This window comes from Trichechus manatus, unplaced genomic scaffold (genome assembly GCF_000243295.1).
Source record: "Trichechus manatus latirostris isolate Lorelei unplaced genomic scaffold, TriManLat1.0 scaffold00001, whole genome shotgun sequence".
NCBI classification, from domain to species: Eukaryota; Metazoa; Chordata; class Mammalia; order Sirenia; family Trichechidae; genus Trichechus; species Trichechus manatus.
The window spans coordinates 21,507,331-21,531,847 of NW_004443937.1; the positions used below are offsets into that span (position 1 = coordinate 21,507,331).

Genomic DNA, 24,517 nt, shown 5'->3' on the forward strand with positions numbered 1-24,517 from the left:
CCCTATTGACATTCATGGGAACGTCGTTATCCAGATAGTTTCCTTCCCTCAAATATTCTCCACCATCTGAGATTCAGTAATAATAAGTCGTGACACTAATGGTAAGGAAACAATTGTAACACAGTAACACAAGTGGAGACACTTAGCCCAGGTTGAATAACCAGCTGGTTTATTCTGAATCCCTGGATGAAGCACACTATTGTCCTTTTACTTTTGGAGCTGTCAAAAAGTGAGATAATCAAGAGGATTTGGTGAAGGATGCAGACAGAAAAGCATCTTCATTCAGAAGATGCAACCGGTGAGTGTTGTGGGGACACACAGGTGGCTACAGAGGGCATCCGTCCAACCACCGCGCCAGAGTGTCGGAGTTCTGGCAGTTCAGGGTCCAGGAAGGCCTGTGGAGAGGAAGGTGGGGAGAATGAAAGGGAGGGAGCTCCCTCCATCAAGATCTCCAGGGCTCCACAGCCTCCACAGCCCCCTCTCGTCCCATTCACAGCTCCCTGCCTGACCGCTGGAGCAGTTGAGTTTGCCACCTCTGCTGTGGGCACCGTTCTGAAGGGTTTGTGCATCTCGACTGCATCTCTCTTGCTCTCATCATATCCTGGCATGAGTGCTGGTGCGCCCCACCTCCTCATGTCCCCCTCGTCCCACTCCACACACCTCTTTCCACAGTCCCACACTGAGAATCCCTCCCCCAACTCTGAAACGTAAGTATTATTAACTTCTCTGCAATGACTTCTGAGAAGTTCTGTGATGTGCCCAGGGTACACCTTGGCAGACTCTAAACTTGAAATTGGAACCCTTGTTCCCTGGCCAAGGCCCCCTTCACTTTTCCATATGTCTGCTCCACCCATCACCTTCCAAAATTCCTTGTCACTCCTCAACCCTGCCTAGTCAGCTGGACCAAGCTTCTCTAGCTTTTTCTCCTGGTGTCCCTAAAAGTGATCCCCCAATTTCCAGTCCCTGTGCCAGCACCTAGACCCCAGGTCTTCCTACCCAGCCTGGAGGCTATAGGAGTTGCAGGCCAGCTTCAGGCCATCAGATATCCTATTTATCCAGTCCCACCCCTCAGCAGGGCAAGGCTCCATAGTTCTTCCAGGGTAGAGGGTCCCACAGCTGAAGAACGGGCTGTGGCCCCTTGTCCCTTCATAGCTACAGAGCAGCAGGGGAAACACGCACACACACGAATTTTCAGAAACCCTAAGGCTCTCCAGGGCCCTGGACAGACACTGCAGAAGGGACTTTGCAGAGTTGCCTGGTCTAGGGTTTGGAAAAGGCCTGGCTACCTATTAGCTTAACAAGAGCTCATGTTATTGAGAATCTTGAGCAAGTAAAAGAAAAAACCTTGATCAGCCTGGCCCACCCATGCAATAAAGATGATTTTAGCTTATTAATGCTTAGTCTAAAGGGTCAGTGAAGCTTCTAAATAAATTGCAAAGCTGAAACCATGTATGAAAGATATTTCAAATATAGTTAACATTATGAAGGGGACTTCCACTTAAAAACGCAATCTATTAAATTAGTGATAGGAATGAATGAATTAATAAGTGGTATTGAGACCACTGACTAGCCATTCATACAATATAAAGCTGCATGCCTACCTTACTTTTTATACCAAAATAAATTACAAGAGGGGCAAAAATTTAAATGTAAAAACATGAAACTGTAAAAATTATATTTTCTAGCTGATTTAACAAAAACTTAATATAGGGATTATTTTGTTCCAGGCACTGTTTTAATATAGAGGATTTTTTTTTTTTTTTATTTCTCTAGCTTTTTCATTTCTTTATAGTGTTGGAGAAGACCTTTGTAACGAGGAGACTTTATATAAATCCAGAAGCCACAAAAGATTGAAAAATTTGATTCCATAAAAATGTAAAACTCCTGTATGACAATAACACCTGAACAAAGTCAAAACACAAATAACAACTTTGGAAAAAATAGGTTACATAACTATAAGGGAGAAAAGTTTACTGGTTCAAATTTATAAAAGACACACTTAAAAACGACAAGAAGAAAACATTATCAACCCCGTAGAAAAATGGACTGAGAATATGAATAAGCAGTTCACAGAAAAAATGGCCAATAAACATATAAAGATGTTCAACTTCCTTTGTAGTTTAACAATGCAAAGCAAAACAAAATGGTGTCGTTTTCCACCTCACTATTTCCAAAAACTGCACGAGATTGTAACAGCCCAGTCTAATGAGCTGAGGGGACACAGGCCCCCTCATGCAGTGTGGCAGGAGATGTAAACTGGTACCCCTTTCCCAAGGACAATTTGGCAACATTTCTCCAAATTTTAAATGCACCAAATAGACCTGTTGCCATCCAGTCAATTCTGACTCATAGCGACACTATTTGACAAAGTAGAACTGCCCCCATGGGGTTTCCAAGGCTGTAAGTCCTTACCAAAGCAGACTTCCACATCTTTCTCCCGCAGAGCACCTGGTGGATTCAAACTGCCAACCTTTCAGTTAGCAGCTGAGTGCTTAATCACTGCTCCACCAGGGATCTTTAAAAGCACCATATAGTCCCAGCAAATCCACGGCAAGGGATTTCCCTAAGGATGCACTTGAAAGAACACACCAAGTTCTACAAGCAAGATGCTCATTGTAGAATTGTTTGAAACAACAAGCGCAGCAACAAAAATGAGAACAACCTAAATGTTCAACAGGGGACTGGCAGATAAATCATCCTGCTTCCATACAGTGCAGTACTAAGCAGCTGTTACAGCCACAGGGAGCTCTTTATGTAGTGATGTGCCAAGATTCACAAGGTCTATTAATAAGTGGAAAAAGAAAAAAAAAGAAAAGAAAGTAACATCCAGGACAGTGCATCTGTGTTTAAAAATAGCCGTGCATACTTTTCCGTCTGATTTATAGGACATATTAACAATGGTGACCTACGGAGGGCTGCTGATAAGGGGGAAAGTATCTTTATTTTCAAATATGTATATATTATTTTTATTTTTAAAAAAATAATACATTTTATGGATCAAAGACCTAAATATAAAATCTGAAACAGTAAGTATCACAGAAGAAAAAATAGGGACAATGCTAACTGAACCCATTGTCGTCAAGACGATTCCAATTCATAGTGGCCCATAAGACACAGGAGAGCTGCCTCATAGGGTTTCCGAGGAGTGGCTGTTGGATTCGAACTGCCAACCTTTTGGTTTGCAGCCAAGCTCTTAACCACTATGCCACGGGCTTCAAGGGACAATGCTAGGAGCCATAACATGTGACATAAATAGTATACAAACCATAACTAACAATGCACAAACACTAGAAGAGAAACTAGATAACTGGGAGCTCCTAAAAAATCAAACACCTATGCTCATCAAAAGACTTCACCAAAAGAGTAGCATCTGCGGTCTTAAAAGCCTGTGAGCAGCCATCTAAGATACTGCACTGGTTTCACCTCTTCAGGAGCAAGGGAGAATGAAGAGAACAGGATACAAGGAAAAGATTAGTCCAAAGGACTAATGGGCCACAGCTACCAAGGCCTCCACCAGACTGAGTCCAGTACAGCTAGGTGGTGTCTGGCTACCACCACTGACTGCTGTGGCCGGGATCACAACAGAGGGTTCTGGACAGAGCTGGAGAAGGATGTAGAACAAAATTCTAACACACACAAAAAAGACCAGATTTACTGGCCTGAAAGAGTCTGGAGAAACCCCGAGAGTATGGCCCCCAGACACCCTTTTAGCTCAGTGGTGAAGTCAATTCCAAGGTTCACCGTTCAGCCAGGGATTGGACAGCCCCATAAAACAAAATGGGACTAATGAGGTACAGTGTCCACTGCTTGGTGTAAGCCCAGCACAATAAGTGGTGTAGATGAAGGTGGTAGCAGTGCATGCTGGGAATGGGAATTTTTCAGAAAAAAACTGGTTCAATCTATCAAAAAGAACCAGTCACCTATACCAGCATAATCTCCAAACTGGAAATTGGGCCAAGAGATGTACACACCAATCTACCTCCAGATGGATATCCAGGAAGGAGGTCTGACCAGCACCCCAGTAAACAGTAAGCAGAGACAAGAAAAAGCCACACAACTCATCTATTGGCAAATACTGAGTAGGGATAAATCTTTCCTCATTCAGAAAAGGGTAAAGAGGATAAAGCTAATATGGGGCCTATGGGAAGATATGACAAAAAGATAGGAGACATCATCATGAAATTCAGAGGAATGTTCTTCTGAAAATAATATACTGCGGGATCCAGAAGTAAATTTCATAGAACTAACATCCTCAATAAGATGCAGCCAGACATGACCTCTGGAGAAAGCTGTGCGAGAGAACAGGGATAAAAAGACAACAGTTTGCATTGAAAAAGGAAAATGAATAAGATAATGCAAAATTGCAAAGAAACTGGAAATGTAATAACCAAAATTCAACACCCATTCATGATTTAAAAAAAAAAAAACAACCTTTGATATGCTAGATACAGAAAGCAACAATCTTAATCTCATTAAGAGTATCTCGGAGAACTTACAGAAAATATCATACTTTATAGTAAAATACTGAACTTCTTACCTGCGAGACTGAGAATGACACAAGGATGCCACTATCACCACTTCTATTCAACATTAACTGCAGTTTCTAACCGATGCAATAAGGCAGGAAAAAAATAAAAAGTATTGTAGACCCAAATGTGAAAGGTAAGATAATAAAGCTTTTAGAAAAAAAGAACTAGATAAACATTTCTTTAAGGGCACCATCTAGTTCTGGGCTCAGGCTGGTGGAGTCTCTGGTCCATGTGGTCCTTTAGTCCTTTGGGCTAATATTTTCCTTGTATCTTTGGTTTTCTTCATGATCCTTTGCTCCGGATGGAATAGGACCAGTAGATGTATGTTCGATGGCCGCTAGAAAGCTTTTAAGACCCCAGACGCTACTCCCCAAAGCAGGATGTAGAACATTTTCTTTATGAACTATGTTACGACAATTGACCTAGATGTCCCCCGAGACTATGGTCCCCAACCCTCAGCCCCAACAACTTGGTCCCTCAAGGTGTTTGGATACGTGTAGGAAACTTCTATGATTTTGCCTTGGTAAAGTTGTGCTGACTTCCCCTATACTGTGGGTTGTTCTCCCCTTCACCAAAGTTGACACTTGCTCACTATTTAGATAGTGAGTTGCCCTCTCCCTCCCTCACCACCCTCGTAACCATCAAAGAATGTTTTTTTCTGTATGTAAACCTTTTCTTGAGTTCTTATAATAGTTGTCTTTTTGTGACTGACTTTTTTCACTCAGCATAAAGCCCTCCAGATTCATCCACGTTGTGAGATGTTTTGTGGATTCATCATTGTTCTTTATCATTGCATAATATTTCATTGTGTGTATGTAACATAATTTGTTTATCCATTCATCCGTTGATGGGTACTTAGGGTGTTTCCATCTTTCTGCTATCGTGAATACTGCTGCAATGAACATGGGCGTGCATATGTCTATTTGCGTGACAGCTCTTATTTCTCTAGGATATATTCCTAGGAGTGGGATTGCTGGATTGTATGGTATTTCTACTTCTAGCTTTTTAAGGAGGCACCATATTGTTTTCCACAGTAGTTGTACCATTTTACTTCCCTACCAAGAATGCATAAGAGTTCTGATCTCCCTGCAACCTCTCTAACATTTGTTATTTTCTGTTTTTTGTTTGTTTGTTAATGCCAGTGTTGTAGGGGTGAGATGGTATCTCATTGTAGTTTTGATTTGCATTTCTCTAATGGCTAATGATTGGAGCATGTCCTCATGTGTCTGTTAGCTGGCTGAATGTCTTCTTTGGTGAAATGTCTGTTCATATCCTTTGCCCATTTTTTTTTATTGTGCATTATGTGAAAGTTTACAGTTCAAGTTAGTTTCTCATACAAAAATTTATACACACATTGTTATGTGACCCTAGTTGTTCTCCCTATAATGTGACAGCACACTCCTCCTTTCCACCCAGGATTTCCCGTGTCCATTCAACTAGCTCCTGTCCCTTTCTGCCGTCTCATCTCACCTCTGGACAGGAGCTGCCCATTTAGTCTCGTGTATCTCCTTGAGCTAGGAAGCACTCTCTTAACGAGTATCATTTTATGTCTTATAGTCCAGTCTAAACTTTGTCCGAAAAGTTGCCTTTGCCCATTTTTTAATTGGATTATTTGTCTTTTTGTTGTTGAGGTGTTGAAGTATTTTTTAGATTTTAGAGATTAGACCCTTGTCAGACACTTTGTAGCCAAAATTTTTTTCCCATTCTGTAAGTGTTCTTTTTACTCTTTTGGTGAAGTCTTTCGATGAGCATAAGTGTTTAATTTTTAGGAGCTCCCAGTTATCTAGCTTCTCTTCTGGTGTTTGAACGTTGTTAGTTATGGTATGTATTCCATTTATGCCATGTGCCTACTTTTTCTTTGATGATCTTTATCATTTTAGGTTTTATATTTAGGTCTTTGATCCATTTTGAGTTAGTTTTTGTATATGTATGAGATATGGATCTTGTTTCACTTTTTTACAGATGGCCATCCAGTTATGCCAGCACCGTTTATTAAAGAGACTGTCTTTTCCCCCATTTAATAGACTTTGGCCCTTGGTCAAATATCAGCTGCTCATAGATACCAAAAAAAACTAAACCCGTTGCCGTCGAGTAGATTCCAACTCATACCGACATTATAGGACAGAGTAGAACTGCCCCATAGGGTTTCCAAGTAGTGCCTCGTGGATTCAAACCACCAACCTTTTGGTTAGCAGCTGTAACACTTAACCACTACACCACCAGGTTCTCCTACTTATACATAGATGGATTTAACTCTAGGTTCTCAATTCTGTTCCATTGATCTACGCGTCTGCTGTTGTACCAGTTCCAGGCTGTTTCAACTACCGTGGCTATATAAAAGGTTCTAAGATCAGATAGTGTGAGGCCTCTCATTTTGTTCTTTTTCAATAATGCTTTACTTACCAGGGGCCTCTTCACTTTCCATATAAAGTTAATGATTAGTTTCTCCATCTTGTTAAAGAATAATGTTGGAATTTGGATTGGGATTGCATTGTATCTGTAGATCGCTTTGGGTGGAATTGACATTTTCACAATGTTGACTCTTCCTATCATGAGCATGGTATGTTTTTCCACTTATGTAGGTCTCTTGGTTTCTTGCAGTAGTGATTTATAGTTTTGTTTGTACAGGTCTTTTACGCCCCTGATTAGGTTTATTTCTAAGTATTTTTATCTTCTTGAGGGTTATTGTAAATAGTATTGACTTGATGATTTCTTTTCAAAGTTCTCTTTGTTGATGTAGAGGAATCCAACTGATTTTTGTATGTTAATCTTGTATCCTGCTATTTTGCTGACATCTTCTATTAGTTCCAGTAGCTTTCTTGTGTATTCTTTGGGGTTTTCTATGTATAAAATCATATCATCTGTGAATAAGGATAGTTTTATATCTTCCTTACCAATTTGGATGTCCTTTCTTTCTTTTTCTTGCCTTATTTCTCTAGTTAGGACTTCCAGTATGATGTTGAATAAGAGTCGTGGTAAAGGGCATCTTTGTCTGGTTCCCATTCTCAAGGGGAATGCTTTCAGTCTCTCTCCATGGAGAATGATATTGATTGTTGGTTTTGTATAAATGCCCTTTATTATGGCTAAACTCTTAATAGAAGTATAAATCAGTATAAGTTTGCTAAAGAGGCATTTCACAACATGTATCAAGAACCTTAAAAGTATTCAAACCCTTGTAGGAATTTATGTACAAGAAACAATCAGGAAAAAAAAAAAAAAGAATCAGATATACACAGAGATTTATTTACAAGGGTGTTCATCCTAGCATCCTATCTATCTATATACCTAGCACTCTAAATAAGATTTGAAAAAAAAATTCAAATGTTCAGCTAAAGGTAATTTGTCTAATAATTATTCCCTGCCTTCATTACCATGGAGTAGTGGGACTCCATGGTACAGTGTTGCTTAATTTGGTGGTAGGACCCATCAGTTTGGGATTGCATATGTACAGTGGCCAAGATTAAGATAATGGATAAAAGTGTTTAAGATGGTTCTTTTAAAGATGGATCACTTACCATGCTCCCATACCATCTTTTCCTTGTGCAATTTTCTTGGCACATTCAATTGTTTTCTTTAAATCTGGATTCAGTAGAGCTGTGAAAAAAATAAAGTGGAACAATACCACTCCACCATGTGACAGCTAAGTCACAAAGTGATGTCAGGGAGGGTAGAGGGTGCTCACACCTAGAAAGACTCCCATGTGTTTCCAAAAATAAATCTATACCTATATTTTTCTTAGACCATACAAGGAGTTAGCAGGATGTACTCATCTTTTACTAAATCCATTGTTTTTTTCTTATAACTCTTATAATTGTGTTTTTCATTATAGATAGATATAAAGGTGGAGATATATTCATATATAGATGTCTATATAATATTTATTCTGTGCTAGGCACTATGAGAAACAGTGGAGATATAAATGACATACACGATAAACCAGTCCCTGCCCTCACAGAGCTTGCAGCCTGGAAGAGGGTAGAGTCATAACTATTGCCATCAAGTTGATTCCGACTCATAGTGACCCTATAGGACAGAGTAGAACTGCCCCCATAGGGTTTCCAAGGCTGTAATCTTTATAGAAGCAGATTGCCACATCTTTCTCCCGTAGAGCAGCTGGTGGATTCAAACTGCTGACCATTCACTTAGCAGCCTAGCACTTAACCACTGCACCACCAGGGTTCTTTGGTAGAGTCATAGGCAATTATAATACAGGAGCACCTGGAATGATGGGGAATGCAGCATGATGTGGGAGCACTTAGTAGGGGCATCTAATTCAGACTTGAAGGGTTAAGGAAGGGTTAATGGACCATGTGACATCTAAGGAATAGGTAAGGAAAGGGAGTTGAGGAAGTCACAGGAGGAAAATTGTTCCAGGCTGAGGGAACAGCATGTGAGAGGGCCCAGTGGTACCCCTGAGGAACAAACATTTCTGTGCCTTCATCCTTCCTTTTCCATTCCCTCTTTGGAATGTGGAGACCAAGACCTCACACTTGGGACTACACCTTCTCCTCACTTATCTACTATATCTTTATTCAATGTTTTGCATCTACAACAATAGTAAAAAATCTACTATCCAACTAATATGCACATTAATGACATACGTCTGGCAGTAATGAACACCAAGGTGCAAGGCAAGAGTAATGCTGACTGTGATGATTAAGGTTACGTGTCAACTTCGTTGGGCCATAATTCTCAGTGGTTTGGCAGTTATGTAATGATGTAATTTCATGGTTATGTAATGATGTAGTCATCCTCCATTTTGTGATCTGACGTAGTCATGCTCCATTTTCATATAATGCCAATTTTGTGTAATGACCTGGTCTTTGGAAACTAACCGTGTCAATAAATGAGGAGAGGGTGTATTGAAATACCCTCCATCTTGTCTACACTATAGTCTCTCTCTTCCCTAGTCTAGTCTGATTGCTTTTCCTTAAAACATCACTTCAGAGTCCCCTAGTTGCCTATAGAACAGAACCCCAAATCCTTAGCTTAGCCCAATTTTGCCCCAACATGCCTTTTCACTTCTGCACCTTAGTTTTCATTGCTTTCCTCCATGACCCCATCATTCAAGACATGTTAAGGGGTGGGAGGCAATGGCTATGCCCACCCCAAAGGTGGTGTTCCACCCGTGATACCCACAGCTTAGGAATCATATGCAATTCCTTCTCTGGGACTTTGTTCTTGCTTATCCTCCAACTTGGGTCTGCTCATTCAGACAGTACAGTCGTTCAAAATCTGTCACTGACCACCTAGCCCACTGTCCCTCTCCCTTCTTATGGATTCTTTCTAGACCACTTTGATTCAGTACTTATCTATTATTTACATACATGCATGCATACATATATCCTAGTCTCAACTATCTTGTAAATAATTTGAATGAAGGGAAGTTGTATTCATCAAGCACCAAGTAGTAGCAGGTACCGTGGTCAGCACTTTACATACACTGTTGCACTGAAAACTCATAAAAGCCTTGTGTTGTAGGTACTATATCCATTTTAAGTTAAGAAAATGGAGGCACAAATCACACAGCTAATAAGGGATAAAGTCAAGATTTTGTCTGGCCTCAAAACCTGTGCTCTTTCTGTTCCAGCACCCTACCAGACAGGGGAAGATATTTTTACACAAATAACGTGCACCTTCTACATTTGTTTATCAATCATGCCCTCCCCCCACAAGGTATTTTCATAAATGCCACTAAGCCATTTTTTTTTTACGTGTTGCTGTAAAAAAATTAGCAGAGCGTGCTTACGAAAATACCTCACGGGGGGAGGGTGCAGTTGGCAAACAAACGTAGAAGGTGTGCATTATTTGTGTAAAACTACTGCATATGATACCTCTGTACTTCCCACAGTACTTAGTGCAGGGTATAGCACCTCTTGCTCATTTAACACAGAGTCTAGCACTTTTTGCTCATGGTGCCTTGTTTCCTTGGGAATTCTATTGCTTTGTGGTTATAAATTCTCAGGGAAGACTATTTTCCTTCTCTACTTAGAATGCCTTCACTCTCTGGATTTTCTAGTTCAGCCCTTTCACTGAGAATGTAGCCCCTGAAGGGTCTAAGCTTTCTGTGGAAGTCTCCAATACATCTCCCTATCTTGCTCAGGCCCTATCTACACAGTGACCATTAAACCTATGCATTAGGTTACAGAGATCATCTGATACCCTCGGGGTCATCTCTGTATACTCTAGGGATTTCTCTTACTTTCTTGCCAGATACTTTCAAAGATGGCAAAGTGACAGCATTTGTTCCACTTGCAGAAGGAAGTGTTGGCCAAGTGTGGGTGAAATCAGGCCCACTGGAACCCTCTGCTCCCACAGTTCAGGCTCAGATGGGTTTGGGTAACTGCAGCCTCCTTCCTGCCTCCTCTCAGCATCCTGACACCTTCTCTGCCCATTTGGATGTGGGTTTCCATCGCTCCATTCCCAAGCTATCATGCCTGACTCAGCGCAGCCTTTTCTCACTGTCTATTCTGGCAGTGGTGCAAACAGTTAAGCTCTCAACTATTACCCAGAGGCACCTCGGAAGACAGGCCTGGCGATCTGCTTCTGAAAGGTCACAGCCTTGAAAACCCTGTGGAGAAGTTCTGCTCTGCACACATGGGGTCACCATGAGTTGGAATCAACTGGACAGCAACTACCAACAACAACCCTGGAGATGCCTTGCACAGGCCTCCGGGATTCCCCCTTGGATACGGTTCAGCCTAGATCCTACCAGGCCCTCCTCCTGCCTCCTCCAAACTCATAATTACACTCTGGCCTTTGGCACAATACCACAGCCCCCAGTTCACCAGCATGGAACAGAGGAAAGGGACCTACCAGAGCATGACACGTGGCAGAGGTTCTTGCCATGGTCGCACCACTCATTGTTCCGGATCTGGAAGAGGCCATAGCCAGTGTAGTCACCATGCAAGTTGTCATAGACAGCTGAGGGATTGAACTTGCTCTCAAAGTAAGCCAGGCACACCCCTAAGACGGAACAGGAGGTGTGCGGCTCTAAGGAAAGTTGGAGTTGGGGATGCCTGGGGAGGGGATGGAGGAAAAGGTGAAAGAAAGGGAGTGGGAGGGTCCTACTCACAGTTTTCAAGACTGTAGCCATCAAAGTTACTCAGGCCTCCTTCCTGGAGCTTCTTAGCCACCTTGCAGCGCCCTAAGACCCTAGCGTCACTTGGCACCACCAGGTAACTGAGGAGGGAGAGAACCACAGATGCCTTCATCTTCTCAAGGCTCCTCGCAGCTGAGGGCATCAGTGGCCAGGTGATCAGGTGGAGTCACAGATAATTCCTACAAGATCACGGGGACACCGGTTCCTCTGAAGGAAAAGAAGGGGATGAGGGGAGGTGTGTGGAATGAAGTGTGTTCCGAAAAATGGTAGTACTGCCTGGCTTGACAATGATTCTTCTTTTCACCCTAATTCTTTTCTTGCTATCGCTGCAAACCCAGCACTCCTGAGGTGACTCCTCTCCTCCTCTTCTTGACCTCCTATTGCCTAAGAACATCATTCTCATGAAGGTCCACCTCTCCATTCTTTCCCTCTAGCAAAACCCAATGGCCTTTTCTTGGTTTGTCTCCCATTCCCTTCTCTTTGACATTAGCTACAGATGCTCCATTCCTCTCTTTCCCTCTATTGTGAAGGTAGTACTTGTTCAATAAGTATACACAGGAAAACAGAAAAGAAAAATTCCGCCATTGTCCCACTACTAAAGCACAACCACTACTGTCATGTTGAATAATTTCCCACCTCAGACTTTTATCCTGGAATATATTCAGAGTTGTGTTCTTACCTCCAGATTTTCCACAAGTCAAATTCCACTGAGCTTTTTCCTTGCAGTTCACACAAGGAGACCAAACTCAGGTCCAGTCCAAACATACCACTTACTAGCTGGACAACAACCAACAAGTCATTTAGCCTCACAATGGCTCAGTGTCCTCATCTGTGAAATGAGGATAACTCATGGGGTGCTTGAGAAGACTAACTGAGATTCTACATGTAGAGACTATGGTCCATCCAGTGCAGGGCAGGTGGTAAGTCCTCACTAACGTTAGCCCTTCTATCTTCTACTATACGTAAAATCGTTCTTAATGATTGCCTTATATCACATTGAGTGGTATATTGAACCAATACCCTTTTCCTGGGCATTTATATTGTTTTCAATTTTTACTATTTTAAGTGATAAGCATCTGGCACATGTTTGATTATTTCTTTAAACTAAACTCTGGAAATGCAATCATCATAGCAAATATATAAAAACATGAATATTATGGATCCTCTCAATTCATATTGTCAATCTGCTTTCTAAAAAGTGACAATAATCTAACGTTCCATGGGCAATGGGTAGAAGTGTCCCTCCCAGAGACCCTAGCTTGTCACCAATTAGTTTTATTTTTTATTATTTTTTAAATCTTTGCTATTTTGGTAGGTTATAAAAGGCGTATTATATCTCTTGAATGCACTGTGCTGGACTTGCCCCACCTCACCAGGGCTCCTCCCCTGCTTCCTTCCTTCCTGAGGCCCTCTTCTCCTGGACCAGCCACTTCAGCCATTTCTCCCTCTGCCCTACTCCTTTGGAGAGCAGATGCTCTGGTTCCAACTCTAGGGGATTCTGCAGCTACACCTCCAGCACCGCCATTCCACTTCTCTTCAGCCCAGTGGACACTTCCCCACATGGCTCACATCAGTCCTCAAGCACAACATGCCCACCGGATTCCCATGCCCTGGGCTGGAGGCCAGGTGATTTGGCAGGTGGCCGCCAATATCCTCAACCTGTGTTTCTAGGACAAGTGTCTGAGCTGAGCTTCCAATTTCCTGATGTGTTAATTGTGGATCACCAACATCGTGGGGTTGTTCGAGAATAAACTGTACTGATGTGTTTGAGTGCCTCTGTGGAATTTCAAGTGCATAAGTGTAAGAGGTTGTAATTCTTCATTTCTATTAGTGGTCTCACTGCTACTCTGAGTATAGAGCTGGGAGAAGAAAGATACATTTTCTCATACCTTCTCCATGTTGAGCAAAGTAAAAAGAAAACCAAATTAGTTTCCATGGAGTCAACTCTGACTCATGGCAACCCCATGTGTACTAGGTGGTAAACCCAACTGGATGTATCCTCACACCCTTAAGTGAAGGTTCTATTCTCCCCATTTTTATGGATATGGGAAATTTTAGATTCAGGAAGGTTACCACCACCTGTCTGTCCGTTTGTTGTACTGTGGTGGCGTGTGTGCAGCCATGATGCTGGAAGCTATGCTACTGGTATTTCAAATACCAGCAGGGTCACCCATGGTGGACAGGTTTCAGCAGAGCTTCCAGACTAAAACAGACTAGGAAGAAAGGCTTGTTAATCTATTTCTGAAAATTTGTCAATGAAAACCCTATGAATCACAACAGAATATTGGCCCATATAGTGCTGGAAGATGAGCCCCTTAGGTTGGAAGGCACTCAAAATACACAGTGATCACAACAATGGACCCTTCAGTTGTGAAGATGGTAGAAGACCAGGAAACATTTCGTTCTGTTGTACATGGGGTGGCCATGAGTTGGAGCCAACTCTGACAACAGCTAACTACAACAATAATTAAGTTTAAGCCTCACATCTGGTAAGACATGGAACTGGTACCTAGACTAAACCCTTTCCACACATCCACAAAACCCAGGAAAGGTCTAACTAGCCTGGATTCCTTATCTTCTTTAGCCAACCCATCATGAGAGCCTCTGGAACCTCCTTTTGAATTGACACTAGAGTTTACCCTTCTTCTTCATTTCTGCTGCCACCACCTGCCTCCTCATCACTGCAAACATAAGTCTGTTCAGCCTCCTGGTCTCCATCTTTCCAGACCAACTCTTTCAAGTGGCATTTTCTACCGTGATTGAAGAATGTGCCAGAAGCATATTCGACATGTCGCTTTGTGAACACTGCAAATCTTCATTCCCTACCACAACAAATCCACCCTCAGTTTTCTAAGACCTCCATAATTTGGCTTTACCCTGCCTAGCCCCAGACAGGAAGGTCTGGTTTAGTTAACTCCAAATTCTCACAGTGGTCCCTGTTGTGGATTGAATTGTGTCCCCCAAAAATATGTCTCAACTCGGTTAGGCCATGATTTCTAGTATTGTGTGGTTGTCCTCCATTTTGAGATTTGATGTAATTTTATGTGTTGTAAATCCTAATCTCTGCCTGTGGTTAATGAGGCAAGATTAGGTTATGTTAAAGAAGATTAGGGTGGGATGCAACACTCTAACTCAGGTCACAGCCTGATCCAAAGTAAAAAAAGAGAGAAGCGAGCAGAGAGATGGGGACCTCATGCCACCAAGAAAAAAGTGCCAGGAGTAGAGTGTGTCCTTTAGACCTCGGGTCCCTGCACTGAGAATCTCCTAGACCAGAGGAAGATTGATGACAAGAACCTTCCCCCAGAGCCAACAGAGAGAGAAAGCCTTCCCCTGGAGCTGGCACCCTGAATTCGGACATCTAGCCTCCTAGACTGTGAGAGAATAAATTTCTATTTGTTAAAGCCATCTACCTGTGGTATTTCTGTTCTAGCAGCACTAGATAATTAAGACAGTCCCTCACGGTACCTCTCTGTACCGCCCCACGCTGCTCTACCAGCACCCAGTTGCCTACCAATTCTTATCTTGGCGCCTTCACACATAGTTCTCCCCCATCCAAGGCCTCTACCATGCCTTTCCCCACCCAAATGCCACTCCATCTTCAGGCCTCCACCCTAGATGCTACTTCCTTGGAACCCTCCATGAATCTTCTCCCTCTGACCCTCTACTGCCCTCAGAGTCTATTCCACGACACCTAGCAGGTGATAGTTCTGTTTTATGCTATTTCCAATGCCCCATTCTCCAGACAAAGAATGTGCGACTGGAAATTACAACACATCTTCTCCTGGCATGCCTCACAGCCTCTAATACTCCATCTATTGATCAATTAATTACAACTTCCTATTTGTTGCCATTCACAAGTGTGTGCATATTCCCTCACTTATGTTCACTTATACCAGGGATTGAGAAACACTTGGCACTATTGACATTTTGGGTCAGATAATTCTTTGCTGTTGGGAGCTGTCTTGTGCACTGCAGGTTATTTAGGAGCATCCTTGGCCTCTACCCATTAGATGTCATTAGCACCTCCCCCCTCCAACTTGTGACAACCCAAGATATCTCCAGACGTTGCCAAATGTCTCCTGGGGGAAGAAAACACTCTCTGTTAAGAACCACTGTCCTGGTGGCACAGTGGTTAAGTGTTTGGCTGCTAACTAAAAGGTCAACAGTTCAAATCCACCAGTCGCCCCTTAGAAACCCTATGGGGCAATTCTACTCTGTCCTATACGGTCGCTATGAGTCAGAACTGACTCAATGGCAATGGGTTTGGTTTTGGTTTTGGTTATGTATGTATGTGCGTATATATATGTAAATTTACATATATGAGTATAAATATATATATGTAAATTCATCAATTAAGCGACTTGCACTTCCAATTACTTGTTTAAAATCTCAAGCTGCATGATTAGTTACAGACATGACTAAGACACCAAATACACTGTCTGTGGGAGCCTAGGGAGTTCCTGGGTGGTGCAAATGGTTAACATGCTCGGCTGCTAACCATAAGGTTGAAGTTTGAGTCCACCCAGAGGCTCTTCGAAAAGAAGACCTGGCAATCTACTTCTGAAAAATCAGCCACTGAAAACCCTATAGAGCACAATTCTGCTCTGACACACATGAGGTTGCCATGAGTCACATTGACTCAATGGCAATTGGTAATGGTAATGGTGATGAGAGCCTAAAGTTTGAGAGCTCAGAGTTGGTAGTCAGATTGCCTGGATCCAAATCACAGCTTTACTCCTCGGTAGCTGTGTGATCTTAGGCAAGTTACTCAACCTCTCTGTGCCTCAGTTTCCTCATCTATAACAGAGATTAAAAAAGGTGCTTTCCTAATTGTGTTGATTTGAAGATTAAATGCGTTAAAAATGCAAAGCATTTAGAATCATGACTGGTACACGGTAAGTACTATAGCAATGTGAGTATAATTACAGGGTATGACACCTAGGGCAAGCATTATGGAGGTAGTGAACAAGAACGATCTGAGGTGATTCTAAAGAGGACAATGTAGGCAGCTGGTCTGCCTGAGATGGAAGGATTTAAGCAGTGAGCTGAAAGACATAGTGGTGGGTAAGGCAGGAGACCAAAATGGGGGTGGAAGCTGGGAGCTGGGTGACCTATGGAGCCGGCAGGGAGAGCAGGTGGTGTGGATTGGCACCCAGGTAGTTTTGGATGAATTCCAGCCTCCACAATCCCTTTGCCACAGGGTTTGATGGGATACTAGGAGCAGAAGCCCACCCTCCAGCCCTTGCTCCTGCTGTCTACCTTTTTTCTCACTAATCTGCCTGCATCCATTCTTCCCACCACCCTCTCCAGGAAGCTCCTCTTCCCTCTTAGATCCCCTATGGACACATGCTTTTCTGAGCTCTGGTTGTACCCTGCGTCCTTAGCTTAATAATTTCCATGAATATAGGAAAAAATTCATTTTTTATTTCCCAACAGAGGAAAGAACATTTTCAGGCAATTTCTGTTTTTTGGAGGGCAGTCCCCACTTCAGCTCATAAAAGGTGTCCTTGAGTCCTCTCTCCTTCCCTCTTCTCCAGCAGCCAATTCATTGGGGGTGTCTGTCCTCTGTTCCTACAAAGCATATCCACCTCTCGCCATCTCCTCTGTCACCTTCCTCGTCCAGACCGCCACCATATTTTACTTGGTCTTCTCTAGAGTTTTCTTAACTATCCTCCATGATACTCTCATGCTACTCTCTTATTCCCCTAGATCCATTCTCCACACATCATCTAGAGCCCTGGTGGTGCAACGGTTAAGAGCTCAGCTGCTGACCAAAAGGTCGGCAGTTCGAATCCACCAGCTGCTCCTTGGAAACCCTATGGAACAGTTCTATTTTATAAGTCACTCTGAGTTGGAATGAGTCAACAGCAATGGGATCCAGTCACATTACTCAGTTCCACTGGATTCCCCTTGCACTTTAAATAAGATCCCAACTCTTCAACCTGGCTGACAAGACCCTTGCTGATCTAGCCCTGCCCACCTCTCCAGTCTAACATCATACCCCTTGCTCCCTGTTCACCTTCACCCCACCACACCTGCCTTCTTTCTTTTCCTTGAGCATGCCGATCTCATACCCACCTCAGGTCCTTTGCACCAGCTGTTCCTTCTGCCTGGAACACAATTCCCCCTACCACCACACAGCTTTCTCTTTCTTGTCTTGGTCTTCTACTCACAAAAGAATCTCTGGTCACTGTTCCATCACAGAAGACACTTTTTATTTTCCTCATAGTGTAAGACAATATTAGAAATTACCTTGTTCATGTATTCATTCATTTGCAATAGATAGACAATGGTCTATCTCCCATACCAGAATGTAAGCACCAGGAATGCAGAAACATTGTCTATCTTGTACTCTGCTTTATTCACAGAGCTTAGAACAGACCCTGGTGCACAGTTGGTGCTCAATAAAACTTTATTGAATAAATGAATGAACCTACTCTTTCTAACACAACTGTCATCAGACATGCAATGAGTGAGATCGCTGATACAAGTCTCGTGCAGCTAGTTATCCTCATGCCTGTTCTAGCTCCTGCCTACCATATACTACTTACCAGTCCACCAGTCCCTCCACAGGCCCTCTGGTCCGCCCCAAGGGGCAGCCACTTCAATTTTTGTTGCAGGAAAGTTGCTCTGCCTACACTGAGTTCCCTGGATTTTTCAGATTCTACTTCCTTAATAACCCGTTGGCCTTCACTCAACAGCTTCTAAACCGTTAGTCCTTCTCCATGCCCTGCTCTTCTAGAATCTCTTCTGTGACATCAGTTGCTATGCACCAGAATATTCTGAAACAAGGAGACTGTCATCATCGCTTTTGTACTAGTTTTCTATTGCTGCTGTAACAAGTTGCCACAAACTTAGTCCATAAACTTAGTGACTTAAACAACACAAATTTATGATCTTAGAGTTCTGGAGGTCGGAGTCTGACATAGACCTCCCCAGGCTAAAACCAAGGTGTCTACAGGGCTGCATTCATTTCCGGAGGCTCTAAGGGAGAAACCATTTCCTTGCTCATTAAGGTTGTTACAGAATTCAGTTCCCTGCAGTTGAAGGACTGAGGTCCCCATTTCATCTTTGGCTGTCAGCTAAGGGCCATTTCTACTTCTAGAGGCTTCTGCATTCCTTGGCTTGTGCCTTCCTTCCTCCATCTTCAAAGCGGGCAAGGGCAGGTCAAAACCCTCTCATGCTTTGAATCTCTCCTGCCTCTTCTTCCACCAGTGTATCTGTCTGGCCCATACTTCTGCCTACCTCTCCCACTTTTAAGGACTCCTGTGATTAGATTGGCCTGTCTGGAATATTCAGTGTAATCTCCCCATCTCAAGGTTCTCAACTGTTGAAGCGAAGCACCAGGCTTACACTTTACTAGAAATGAAAACAAGGAATTTTGTTGAAGGATAAAACTGATTTGCAAATCAGGAAACACACACAAGCACCGAGGCAGAGTACTGCAGTGTATTCCAAATTATAAAAACAAAGGAAGGTTTTTATCAGATGAATTAAAAAAAAGGTTTGTGTGGGGGGATACGTAGTAAAAGTTACCAGGGGTTTGTCAAATTACAAACTTTTTGAACATTAATCTCTAATTTAGCATAAATTTCTAACCTGTCATTAATCTCTAACCTCCTAGAACATGTATGACCAAGATATTCTTTTTAACATCAGCAATTCTATTTGTTAACATCCTGGGGAACAATTGAGTCAACTTTTTGCATGTTTGCCTCTCCCTCTTATCTTTAGGTAACAAGTTATATTTTCACAGAGTTACAAAGAGTCAGCAGAAACAGAACGAAGGTCTCAGTGAATGAATCAAGTCTGATTTGAGGAAGTCAGTAAATTGGAATTAAGACTTGGTTGTTGGCATTTACCTCATCTTGGTTACAAAGTTACAAGACAATTGCAGGGCTTCATCCTAAACTCCTGGACAACGTTGACCAGAGGTATTCTCTCTACGACAAGCTGCATAAACATTCTTAGCAAACACCTTTTAACAAACAACTCCTAGGACAAGCTAAAGTTTTGACCCTTGCTGCTTTCTGTGTTACAAACAATTAAACTTTTACAAGAGGCTGAATTGTCTTTTCAGCAAAAGCAGAAGCTTCTAGGTCAGACCGCAGTTTGATTCAAAATGGAATTTAATTTAGATCTGGGACAGCCACCTTAGATCATGCTAAGCACCCTGTTTTTAAGATCCACGTACACATAACTTCAATCACATTCGCAAAGTTCATTTTGCCATGTGAAGCCCCTTTTCCTATATCATCACAGGTTCCAGGCATTAGGTCATAGACATTGCTGGGGGCCATTATTCTGCCCACCACGGCATTCTTTGGGCCCTCACAAGTCCACTTCCTGTTTGGAGCAGTGGGGAAAGCCCCTATTTATCTCCTGTGCTCATGATGGGGTCATGGGCAAGAACTTTCTCTCTTGGGCCCTGAGGTAACCTCATATGTGACATTAGGGTATCAGATTTGTTTATCTTTAAGATTTCTTCTAGCTTCAAGAAGTTAAGAGATGTTGAGATGATTGAGAATAAATTAGCCTTTTGATGACACAGTAGAAGTCCTCTGGCTGATTCAGTTAGGACTGGTAATTAGTTAATTAATTGAAATGCTGATAAAGTTAGGAATCATAAAAAAACAATACATCCATATCATAAACACTGAAACTTATACCCATAAACGCACATTTGCTCAACAATCTTTAGTGATGGCCTTTTCTTAGATATGGGTCACTGGCTGGACTACTGTCTAAACTTTTTTGTGTGAACTATACTGCGCTAGAAGCCCTGGTGGCACAACCGTTAAGTGCTTGGCTGCCAACCAAAATGGTGGCAGTCAGAACCCATCCAGCACCTCTGAGGAAGAAAGACATGGCAATCTGCTCCCTTAAAGATTACAGCCTAGAAAACCTATGGGGCAGTTCTACTCTGTCACATGGGGTCACAATGAGTTAAAATTGACTCAGCAGCACCTAACGACAACTTTACTGTGCTATATTGTTTCTAGTTTCTTTATCTTGAAAGTAGAGCAAGAACTTAACGACACAGGCAAAGAAATGTCTAGTGAAGAATCCTCCTAGACTTCCAAGATCTTTCTAAATTTTCTTAGTTATTTTGACCACACTTATTCCTACCGTGAAATGCCTTTTTAGTAATTTGCCTTTATCAAGTCTTTCAAAGCACTCAAGTTTTTTTTTATTATTATCTTAAGCTAGAGTGGCCAACTCATCACCTCTGGGTGGGTTTGAACCACCAATCATTAGGCTAGTAGTCGAGCATTTAACTGCTTATCCCACCCAGGGACTACATTCTGTAACTCTATGTACTTTCAAATAGCTTTTTGAAGATAATCTCAAATTGTGATAGTCCTGCTTCAGATAATTACTCGTTTAAAGGCAAGGCCATCCCTTGTTATTGTATCTTTACACTCCACAATATGTAAAAGTGTCTGACCTTACAAAGATCACTCACTAAAGTAAGGGAAGTGTCCGATATCCTTTATTTGAGATTGTACACAACCACGTGAAAATACAGTGAACTTCAACTGCAGAATTGCTATTAGGTTGATCAAAGAAGAAATGAAAGGGACATTCATATGATTTAATTCCATGAACCAGGTTCAGCCTTTGCTTTTGGAGAGTCATATATATTTGCTTGTTATGTATATGGAAAGACAGGCAAGAAACTTAGGGAAATGTTTGACTACGATTTTTAAACAGCAAATGTTTTAAATGTCAAACAAGTACGTTACTGTCTTAGTTTCACAGTGCTGCTGTAACAGAAATACCACAAGTGGACGGCTTTAACAAATAGAAATTTATTTTCTCACAGCTTAGGAGGCTAGAAGCCCAAACTCAGGCTAGAGAAAGCCTGCCCCTGCTTCTAGGGGAAGGCTTTCTCTCTCTTTTGGCTCTAGGGGACAGTCCTTGTGTCTTTTCAGCTTCTGTTCCTCAGTTCCTTAGTGATCTTCATGTGGTATGGAATCTGTCTTACCCCATGGTGCTTTCTTCTCTGTGACTAATCTGCTCTTTTCGTATCTCAGACGTGAATGGTTTAAAACATACGCTACACTGATATGGCCTCATTAACAGAAAAAAGAAAGTCCTATTTCCAAGACGGATTACATCCACAGGTATAGGGATTAGGATTTACATCACATGTTTTCCAGAGACACAAGTCAATCCATAACAATTACCTATTCAAAGAATGAAATAAAATATTTTAAAAGGTTTCAATGGCACAACAGAACGAAGTAGACTGAATAATTGCTCTCTGGCTACGAGTTCCCCACATGTACACACACACACACACACACACACACACACAAAATGTCCCCACCCAGTTTTTAGCAACTTGGCAGCATGAATCCAATTAAAACTTTCTGGAATTAACTTATTTTAAAAATTGGGAAAAAGTGCTTAGACCTGCCTAAATAATCAAATGATCCACCTGACAAGTTAGACAATGATTATGGCCAGACACTGCCCCTGTCCCCACTCCTACCAAACTAGGACATCCTACCCCTATGTTTTTCCATATTCATTCAATCATTAAAAGGCCATTTATTAAGCACAGGCTACCTATTGGGTTCACAGTGGGCTCCCCTGAGGAACCAAACACAGTCTCTGCTCTTAAAGTAACTGCGGGGCTCACAGGGAGACAAACATGAAAAAACAAAATGAAGGAGTTCCGGCAAAATGGCGCTCTAGGCAGAAGTACCATGCCATCCCTCCACAGCAAAGATCTGAAAAACTAAGCCGAACAGAGAATACAGCAATCCTGAAACCCTAAAACATCAAACGAAGAGATAAAGAACTCAGCCAAGCACGAAATGGAGTGAGAAAACTGACAGAGAATGGAGAGCGAGGAGAGATTCATGCAGAGGTCCCCTACCAGCTAATGCAGCGTGGATCCACCATCTTGGACTCCTATCGGAGACCAGCAAACAGGAGGTATGAGAAAACAGCCTCACAGAGCTTCCAGCGGGAGACAAAACAACCAGTAATTGGCGGTATACGCTTTCCCACTCCCCACCCTTCTTCACCCTGACTCGGCCTCCTCTGCTTCCCACGGCCGTAGTCTCTTGACCAGGAAACAGTGGCTGCTTGGATTCCACACACCCGAACGGGTGGCTCTCTGAGTGCCATTTGTTGGCTGCTGGTGTTGCTTTTTTTCCGCTTCTTTTTATTTCTTCCTTGCCTCTCCCCACCTCCGCCTCCTTTCGCTCGAGTACCTCGCTCCGTGCGCCATCTTTGCTTCTTCCTGAGGGGCTGCAGAGCTCCAGTAATTTGTGATATACGCTTCCCCACTCTCTACCCTTCTTCACCCACACTCGGCCCCCTCTGCTTCCCGCGGACACAGTCTCTTGTCCAGAAACACCAGCCCACACTAGCTGGCTCTCTGAGTGCCATTTGTTGGCTGCTAGTGTTGCTTTTTTTTTCTGCTTCTTTTGATTTCTTACTTGCCTCTCGCCACCTCCCCCTCCCTTCGCTCAAGTACCTGGCTCCGTGCGCCATCTTTGCTTCTTCCTGAGGGGCTGCGGAGCTCCATTCAAGTGTGGAGCTGCTTCCCAGTTTGGGCTGCCGTGCTGGTGGGATCCCAGGGCTTTTGTTCGTTTGTTTGTTTTGAATCGTTTGTTTGTTTTCTTTTCCTATTCTTGAGTTGGGAGTCCTTTCTGGCCAGGCTGAGCTGTGTGGCAGGGAGACTCCCCTTCAGCTTCCACAGACGTGCAGAGGGATCCCTGACGGCATTTCTTTTTACATTGGTTTTTTGTTTTTTGTTTTTCCTGTTCCTTTGGGGGCCTTTCTTGTTTTGTTTTGTTTTTTTAATTTGTTTTGTTTTCTTTTTCCTCTTTTTCCCTTTTTGTCTTTCTTCATTGCTCAGTTTCTCGTCTCTCTATATCTTCCTTCTCTTTCTGTTCCTTGAATACCTGGCATTGTATACCTCTGCACCTTCTAGCCAGGCTGTACTGCGACACCTGAGAGCGTCTTCCCCAGACCTCATAGCTGCACCAGGGGGATCCCTGGGAACTTTGCAGTTCTTTAAAATTTCTGATTCTTATTTATTCATTCTTTTCTTTTCTTCCGCCTCCCCTTTCTGTTTTTCTCCATTTCATAGTCTCTCATCTCTCCACTCCAATGGCAAGCTCCCCTAGCATTCTTTTTTATTTGTTTGTATGTTTTTGGCTCCTGTTCCTCTCTCTTCTCTTCCATATCCATCTTAGCTCCACACATAACAATCTCCCCATTGCATCCTGCCTACCTGCACCGTGCGCTTGACATCACACCACAAAGCAGCACAGGCACAGCCTACTGGAACCTGCCCTACACTGATTACCGACCCGCTCTGGTGGCTGTAGTAAGTGCCACAAACAACCTGTCCCAGTAACTCCTCTTCAGATAGACCTGCCCTGCTGAACCATATCTGACTGACTGACCCTGCCAGTTGAAGAAGGAGGTGAAAATTATTGTGCCCACAGATGAGCAAACAACAAAGAACACACAGTCTGTCTGCTCAGACATAGTCAAATTTTTTTTTTTAAAAAAAGGATGAAACAAACAAATCTACAATCAATAAATGAGAACAATAACTACTGAATGCCCCGAAGACAGCAGGAATAACAAAACATTTACAAAAACAGGACAGGATGGTTCCAGTAGGTATCCAAAATAAAATACCAGATGACTCTCCTCTGGAAGAAAATGCACTAGAACTACTTGATAGGGAATTCAAATCTCTAATACTCAGAATTCTCCAGGAACTGAGGCAAAAAGCTGACAAACATGAGGAAAAAATAGACAAATTCATGGGAAATACAGACAAAAAATTGGAAGAATTCAGGAAAATAATGCAGGAACAAAATGCCAAAATAAATTCACAACTAGAAATTAT

General features: G+C 42.5%; 1 protein-coding gene across 1 annotated transcript; it reads right to left on the reverse strand.

Annotated features, from left to right (window-relative positions):
• Window positions 1-325: 325 nt before the first annotated feature.
• On the reverse strand, window positions 326-11,773 carry LYZL4 (lysozyme like 4). Its single transcript, XM_004368695.2, has 4 exons — window positions 11,605-11,773; window positions 11,346-11,495; window positions 8,045-8,123; window positions 326-395 (listed from the first exon to the last, which is right to left on the reverse strand). The coding sequence occupies exons 1-4, from the start codon at window positions 11,771-11,773 to the stop codon at window positions 326-328; spliced, it is 468 nt and encodes a 155-aa protein (XP_004368752.2).
• Between the last annotated feature and the right edge of the window lie 12,744 nt (window positions 11,774-24,517).